The 8,955-nt window shown below is 41.6% G+C and overlaps 1 protein-coding gene across 5 annotated transcripts in view; it reads left to right on the plus strand.

Annotated features, from left to right (window-relative positions):
• Positions 1-3,889, plus strand: part of FLNB (filamin B) — a 198,609-nt gene extending 194,720 nt beyond the window's left edge. For all 5 annotated transcript variants that reach the window (XM_018562459.1, XM_018562460.1, XM_018562461.1 and 2 more), the window contains 2 exons: positions 554-757; positions 3,416-3,889. In XM_018562459.1, the coding sequence (XP_018417961.1) occupies positions 554-757; positions 3,416-3,603 (392 nt within the window). In that variant the 3' untranslated portion in view covers positions 3,604-3,889. The remainder of the gene's footprint in view (positions 1-553; positions 758-3,415) is intronic.
• Positions 3,890-8,955: the final 5,066 nt, after the last annotated feature.

Consider the following 8,955-nt stretch of genomic DNA (forward strand, 5'->3'; position numbering starts at 1 on the left):
CAATGTCATAATGTGTTCTGTAATGCCTGAGTGGACAATGAATATGGAATTCAGGAGCCAGTCGGATTTTATTTTAGAATCCTGCTCCCTTGAGAACCACTACAGAAAACCTCAAACGTTTTGCGCCAGCTGTATTTTTTAAGTAGCATTGGCAACCTGGCTCCTGGGATTTGTCCAACCCTGGCGTAATCTATTAACAGTAACTACATAAGGGCAAAGTGACTTATTTCTACAACAAAAACCAACCTAACCTGAAACTTACATGGCTGAAAGTGGATGAAGGAAAAACTGCTTTGATATCAATAGCAGCCAATCAGATTCTACCTGCCGGGTTTGTAGAATCTAAGCAAAGGGGAATGCACGCAGTTCTTCCTTGAGACTCTTTCATAAGTAAAGCTCATTATGACCTTTGTACTGTAACACAGAAGCACTAACGTGGTATATATGTGGTATGGAGATGACATAGATCATCAGTGTAATCCAGTGTCTGATGTCCTGAATATTCCCGTCTTCCATACTGTATACTTTACTCTCTTATGTGTAATCTCTACAGGTCAGAGGCTTGTTAGTGCTGGCAGCATCAATGAGACTTCATCTATAATCGTGCAGTCTGTGACTCGCGCCTCCACAGAGACCATCTATAGCGCACTGCCCAGGTTTACATCTGATGCCAGCAAAGTCTCATCGAAAGGAGCCGGCCTGGCAAAGGCTTATCTAGGGCAGAAAAGCAGCTTCACTGTTGACTGCAGCAAAGCAGGTATGAAATCAAACCGATGTGATCATTGCAGAATATTATTGTGAGATAATCTGCAGTTCCATGGATGACCCCTGGGTGATGTCATAGCACTACGCTCAAACCAAACTGTGTTTCTTAGTTTTTGGTTCTCTTTTTCATTCTGTCTTTTTTCCCTTTTTTCTGCAGTGCTTCGCAATCCAGTGTCCCACCATTATGTAGACATGCAGACAATTTGGGAGGAAAACGGAGCCCTAGCGGAGAACACATTTAGGCCTCATTCACACGAGAAACAGCCGGCATGTACAGCTCCGTGCTGCATGCGCACCGTATCGGGCAGCTCCCGTGAAGGACAGGTGCTGCGTGTGATTGTCCTTCTCTATGGGAGTACGCCCAACGCTCACCGCTCTGCACCTCCGTGTGGGTGTCCATACTCGTACGCTGACAGGATGGATCCTGTCTGCGTCCAAGCCGGGACACCCGCACCCGTACGGACCTGCACTTGGGGTGAGCATAGGGCTGCGTGTGGCCGCATAATCCCATAGAGAAGGACACGGGCTGCATACTAATCACACGCAGCACCTGTCCTTCCTGGGAGCTGCCTGATATGGTGCGCACGGAGCTGTACGTGCCGGCCTTTTCTCATGTGAATGAGGCCTTACACAAAGGGAGAATATGCATATTTTATACAATTGGTGAACCCAATACCTCGGTGCAGCAAGGCAGAAATGCTAAATATTTAACCCTTTTATGACCTGAGGTCATTGATTCCTGAAAACTCAGGCTAAATTGAGCTGCATCGGTTAACTTGACAGTAACTCTTCAACTAATTTAAATGCCCACATCATTTTTAGATATTTTTAAGGACATATAAGACTTTTATATGGGGTACTGTTTTATTCCACACCATGTTTTTTTGTTTGTTTTTGTTTTGTTTTTTACTACAGGCTTTCAAATGCATAAACATTAAAAAAAATATGAATTTTAATTCTGGACTATTGCAGTATTAAATATGGCACTGCAGATGGTACTGTAGCCTGACGGTGACAGTGTTTAGTCCCTTTCATGTGGGCATTCCTGTCTGTCCATTTTTTGACCCGTGATTGGACAGATCGAAAAAGGACTGAAATGTATCCCTAGGGGCCACTAAGTATAAGCGGATGGCCATTTGTTTCTATCTGCTTACATCCAGGTCGGGTTCATCTGACTGAAATGCAAGAAGTTTATGTACAGGCCCGCTTTTGCAAATCTGACCAGATGTGGGCAGGTCTAGGCGGACACATGTTTGTTTACATCCAACCACCCATAGGCATTGCATAGGTCCGTTTTTCCTCCATCACAAGATGAAGGAAAAATCGGTACAGACAAGGAAGTCACATATATGACACCTGCCCCTGTTCTGATCTGTCTCAGCAGGGGATCAGTTTAGGATGCCCTGCTGAGACAGAACAGAGGGTGCCCTTGTAAAAAGGCCTACATTTGCATGCTGAAGGCTTTTATTGTCTCATTAAAGCCTTCAGCCTTCTTAAGATCACATGATTATCAGCAGATCACATGATCAGAAACCGCTGTGATTGGTTCCTAATTGTCAGTGACCTCTGGGAATAGGAGTCACCAGCTGTGCAAATTATTTGCTACTGACTCTCAAAGGGTGAATGTTGTAAATGTATCCCAGCATGGGGCATTGTGCTTGGAAACATTTATATACAGTTTGCAGATGGGAAGGTGTTAACCATCATTTTGTGCTGCAACTGTCACTTATATCTGGGACAAGTTTGATTTAAACCAAAGCATTTTACATTGTTTGTCATCTATGTAATTCATAAATGGGATGTTGCATATATGGAAATATAAGAACTATAGAATAGCTTTTCACAAAATCCCATGTCTTAAAACACCAACAGGGTTATTCACAAAAGGGTGAAGGGTTTGGAGAAGGCAGGAGAAGAGAACAATCTAAGACAACATAGCTGAACTGGAAAGTGAGAGGAATAGGAGAATTCTTCCAAATCGGCTATTTTGGCCTAGATTCACTTCTCCTGCCTTCTCCAAACCCTTCACCCTTTCAGGAATAACCCTGCAAAACTGCACTGCTCTTCGGCCACTGCAGTTCGACCAGTCAGATGGGTCTAATACCTAGTGCCTCTGCTGCACGCAATGGTTCTTCTTGTCGACTTGTATGTCCTCTAGTAGCTTTCAAGCGGTTAGGAGAAACCACTGAATGCGGGAGAAGAAGCAAGTTTTCCAACCCCGGAAGTGTGGAATTAATATTTGTGGCTCGAAATGCTGCTTTTTCAATGCTGTCTCAAAGACACAAACACCCTATGGTGACAGGGTCACTTTAGGCACTTTTTGAAAGATGAAAAGTGACTTAAGCCTGGTACAAACCGCTGTTGGCACCCTTCCGGCCGAAATCTCTTAATTAGCTGATCGAAGTAGTCGGTTGGAGAATTCTCGGCTGAACGGAGCTGGAAGCCAATCAGATTTTCACTAGAAACAGCAGGAGATTCCTCCATCAACGTGCATAACTGTTGATGGAGGAATCTGTTCTATTTTCTTCATTCAGCGCGCTGATTGGACCGAGAAAATATATACGCGTACACCTGGCTTTACACTGCAATACTTTCACAAAAGAAAATGTATTTACTTTTTAATTGACTTTTCCTTTCAATATCGTTCCAGGTTCTAACATATTATTAGTCGGCGTCCACGGACCCACAATCCCCTGTGAAGAAGTATCCGTGAAACATCTGGGCAACAAGCAATACAACGTCAACTATCACGTGAAGGAGAAGGGAGACTACACCCTGGTGGTGAAATGGGGAGAAGAGCACATCCCGGGGAGTCCCTTCCACGTCACCGTCCCTTAAAATCCCCACACTTGATTCCTGGCAGAACAATATCAAAGACCTGTAATATCTGATCACACAGAGCCGACATCTACAGAATTCTGAGAAATTGGGGAAGAGAAACTTTCATTGTAATTTTATATATGACTTTTTTTTTTATACTAGGGAGATGGAAATTTGTATGCGAGTTTTAGGTGTCCTTGTGATAATTTAAATAGCAGATCTCTACTTTTGGAAGGGCTTATTTATACTTGTCGATGTTGTTTAACCCTTTGTCTGCCAAGTAGAATAACTGGTTTGTGGTAAATATGAATATCGGAAGGGGACCAAATTAATGCGTAAGAATGATATGATATTGAACTGGAATATCCACCCGTGATCGGTTATGTAATGCAACTACTGATTTATTCAAATTTGTAGTCCTCAATCTATTGTCCAGTGCAAATCTGTAAACGGGGTTTAACTCTGGTACTTTTCATCAAAGTGATGTTTGTAAATTTAGCCTGTAGTGCTCAGGCGGCCATTTTAAAAGCTGTCCCATTGCCTTTGACGATAATAATATGGTTTGGATTTTATCAGAACTCCTAGGGCTGTCTTATAAATGATGGTGCTTTTCACACAGTTATTCGTACCATAGAATGGACACTTCATAAATAGCATTAGCTTAGTGATATCAGAAGTTCCTGGTGGGAAGACTATAAGCTGGATTTACCTCACAAAATGGCTCCATTGATTGTGTTTTGGGATGAGAACAAGTTAGGGAAAAGGCAGTTTCAACCGCTATTGAGTCACTGCATTGAAGACACAACATTGTTTTTCTGTGGTTTATAGTTTCATCCACATCTGTTTTTCTGCCAAGTACACCTGCCATGTGCCATGATGGAATTCTGTAAGCTGCCTTTGTTGATCTCTTCTCTTGACTGCTAGTTCCTTGGTTGTCAGGCTGATACCTTGGCTTTGCTTTTTTCTGAGTCACCCGATCTGGATCAAGTATAGACCAGAGGCATTCTGCTACTTATGAACTCTATGCTTGTTTTGGGGCTGCTCAGACATTGCCAGATAAGCCCCGTACTTCTGCCATGACAGCTGTACGCTATTCATCTACCTTTATTCCTATGCAGTTACTTCAGAACAAAAAGGATTATTGATGAACGTCATATGCCGAAGAAATATATGAAAGGAGAGGGTGTCGCACACATCAGTCTGGTTTTTCCTGTTTGTTGATGAACGTGCATTTTATGAATGGGGTTGCTCTAGGTAACAGATACTTTCCTTTCAGATACTTTGCAAGCATGAGGCAGATGTTCTTGGCCGGACCACGTTTAGAGCCTGTGAGGTGTCTAGAAGGCCTGTGTGTCATATTGGTAGTGGCAACACCTACAGACATTCTGACTTCCTAGCATCACATCTTCATGCATACAGTCCAGTAATAACATTTTACTTGTCATTCTTCATGGATGTACTGAGAAATTACATGCGACAAAAACTTGTAAAATGAGACCAGTAGCTATCTAAAACAGGGCAACTCCAATATTAAAGGAAACCTGTACTATGAGGAATACCAATACCAGTTGCCTGATGGTGTCTGTCCCATAACAAAGATGCAGATTAGAAAGCCTGAACTTTTTTGCGGCATACTTGTACTACATCAGCTCCTCCGAAAACACTGATCAGCATGACAGCCAGGCAACTAACATTTTCAGAAAGTGCAGTTGGCCTCCTGGAAGATGGTTATGCCTCTTTTTAAGCACTCCTTATCTGTTTTCCTGGCCTGGCGCGTTCCATGTTGGTATACTGGGATTCACCAGACTAAACAAATGCCCATAATATAGAAAACAATAAGATATAAAATAAAGTCACAACGTAAATAAAACTTTCAGATAAGACTTTGCAGGATGGTAACAAGAAAACTGCTATAAGGTCTGCAATGATCACACTCTGTCTTGGTATACACTTACCAGCCTTGAGTGATACTAAAGTATCAGTGTTAGCAGCATAGAACTGGAACATCTATATGTATTTTGTGGGAATGCCATTTATCCAGCACCGTCCTTTACTGGGAAGAAACCTAAAGCAGTGTATACTGTGCTACTGAATTTAAAGGGTCAGACCACCCAAAAGTCATTTATTTCACTTCTAGATCGAGTTTGGTATGTGAAGTCATCTGCTGGCTTCTTGCATGCCTTGAGTGATACTAAAGTATCAGTGTTAGCAGCATAGAACTGGGACATGTTTATGTATTTTGTGGGAATGCCATCTATCCAGCACCGTCCTTTTCTGGTAGGAACCCGTAAGCAGTGTGTACTGTGCTACTGAATCAAAGGGTCAGACCACCCAAAAGTCATTTATATCACTTCTAGATCGAGTTTGGTATGTGAAGTCATCTGCTGGCTTCTTGCATGCCTTGAGGATTACGCTGGCAAGATATTCCTGCCATATTCTAGGCTTTCTTCCTACTTAACATTTTGGAAGTTCCTGTTGTGCTCCTCCTGCTAATTTTTAAATCTAAAATTAACAAAAAGTCCAGCATAGGAATCCTCTTATTGGCCATGGCAGGTGTGTAGACCTGAGAACTCAAGCTCAAATATGTTAGCACCCTAACCCACAAGAGATATATAGAGATCCCATTAGCAAACGTATGGCCGATCATCAAACAGGGTGGAATTTGGAAGTCCTAATGGTGTGACTAATGTCTATATGCCAATACTGTGATGATTAGTAGTATAGAGTATATAATGAACATCACAAAATTTAGAGTGGACCAGTGTGGGGTATGTACCGTACAGAATGGGGCCGTCCCAGCACAATTTGGGAATGCCTCGGAAAAAGTAACGCAGCACAACCATTTTTACTTCTACCGTAATAAAAATGGACCTCTCCGTCTGTAGTACAGAACTCCAATAGATGAGGTTTTGGGTGGGACATCCTCTCAATCACTACCTGGGTTTCTGCTTTAATATATCTATTGGGAAGGAACAGATTTAGGTTTAACTCTTCCACATCTACTAAAATCTGAAACGCAAGATTGTGTGGACTTCCCTTTTTAATTTAACCCTTGTTACTATGACAGTGTAATATATATATAGATCCGTTCACTCTAGACTTGTGGATGTTCTTATTTATGTGTATAATTGGCATAGAATAAACTGTATATAGGTTGCGGTAAGACATTGGAACACTCGGTCTACGAACAACATCAGTAGCGATATTATCATTCTACTTTAGGAAAACCAGATGCACCTAGTGGGAGGAAAAAGCAAAAATACATTTTGCCGAACCGATAAGTTCCTTTTGCGGCTCTTTTCCTTTCATGCGTTCATAAACACTGATTATTTTTCTGAGGAAGGTTACCATAGAAATTTCTATTTTCAGAGGTGAAATTATCAAAAAAAGATTTTTAATAGTTTTTTTTCCTGTTCTATGTTAAAATAACTTTTATAGCAAACTGTTTCCTTGTAACAATCTTCTTTTCTAGAATATTCAATACATTTTAAACACTATTTTTGGATACACTAGCTAGCAAACCAAGATATTTGAAGCTTTTTACTGTGCTTTGTGCCTCACTGTGAAAGTCCACTAATTTGTAAACCCCAAAAACCGGAGAAACCAATAAACTGGAATAAATTGTTTAGTATCTGGCGTGTTATTTCCAGCTGTATGATTGAGTTCTGTCAGTAAATACTGGTAAAATATGTTCTTATATACAGACCAATGGGTAGCTGGCTTGTTTTGGGGGGCTGGGATAAAAGGGCGTGGTCCATGTAACCATTTTAAAATATTACAACATAATGCACAGGTCACCGATGAGCTACTGGGACTTATGAATATTGAATACCATTATATGTGTGACCTTCCTATGTAGAAACATCAGTGTTGTAAGAAAAATTAAAGAACCGGTCACTTGGAATATCACAGCACTGTAGAGCAGAGGGAAACCCTGCTGAAGCTGCTGGTATTTGTGGTATCTTTATTGAGCAGTCACCAGTGGAAAATCAGCGGACTTTGACGTCTTTATTAAAACTGATCAGGTAAAATACATATTGAGGGGAATTTATCAAAACCTTGAGCAGATGAGCATGGCAACCAATCCGCATCTCTTTCATTCTCAAATCTTAACTGAACAAACTGAAGAGAAAAGCTGATTGGTTGCCGTGTACATCTGCTCCAGTTTTGATAAATCCCCTCCATAGTGATTTCCTATAGAAAAAAAAAAACATTTGAGGTTGAACTCCAGGCAAACGTATAAATATGCAGATGAAATGGCTTTTTGGGACATGTTTTATCTGCCACATGTTTTATATTTCTGTCCATTCAGTCCTCCGATACACAGCCATGCAAGACACCATAGCCTGAAGGGTGACAAATCCTTTCTCTGTTACATTGGTATCATCTTTCCATCCCCAAACTGCTGACTGGTCAGTAAAGGAGCCGCAGCAGACAGATGGAGTCAGCCTTTTGCTCACTCCGCTCTCTCCTCATGTCAGCTCATCAGCACATTTGCATGCAGCACACCTGGTTGGCCCCCATTGCTGTCCCATCTTCAACCAGACTATGTGCTGCTCTGCAGGGGATTACATGGGACTGATACCAAGTCAAATTTAGATACATACATGCTGCAGAATATACAGTGTTTGCTTTACAAATGTATTGAATTATGAATACCAAGCTAAAATAATTAGTGCATCATGGTAATAGAAATACTGCCTGTGTTAGTTTGTGAGCAGAGGGGAATGTCTTGTTTGCCCATACACTGGCAAGCGTGGGGAAAACCTGATATTTTGTCTCATTCGTTCTTCTTTCAGCAGCTCAGCCCACCACGCTCCTGCTATGGGTTTACATTGGATACTGGAAGGCTGGTGAGTCCTTGCTGAGAAGGGTGAACTGAGCTGCTGAAAGAAGCTTTAAAGAACCTCTGTGCTTCTGCTGGGAATTTTGAGGATGAATTGCTCTACAGTGCCTGTAACTACAGAGGTCAGTGAGGGCTAGCTGTGAAGCCCATTTGCTGCTTGTTAACAATATGTGAATGCCTAAATAACATAGCCTGGCCACGGGTTCTTTTTATTATTCTCACCATCAGGGGCATAACTACAGATCATGGGCTCCCCAGAAACTTCCCTACTGACATTTATCTAAACATAACGCATTTCTAAATCAAGGAGTGGTACCAGGAGAGCTGTCCGCATAATCAGTACATTACTGGGAACCAGAGATGTGAAAAAAAAGTCAGTGAGGAGTGGGGCAACATTGCTGGCAATAAAATCTTAACCTTCATTTTCCAGCTAAGTTTACAAACGTCTTTAAACTGGGAGGTTTTTTTTTTTTCGGAACTACAAACAGCTGTCATGTCCGTTTTTATTTGGGGACAATGGCGTC

This window comes from Nanorana parkeri, unplaced genomic scaffold (assembly GCF_000935625.1).
Source record: "Nanorana parkeri isolate BGI_ZX_2015 unplaced genomic scaffold, ASM93562v1 scaffold578, whole genome shotgun sequence".
Classification (NCBI taxonomy): Eukaryota; Metazoa; Chordata; class Amphibia; order Anura; family Dicroglossidae; genus Nanorana; species Nanorana parkeri.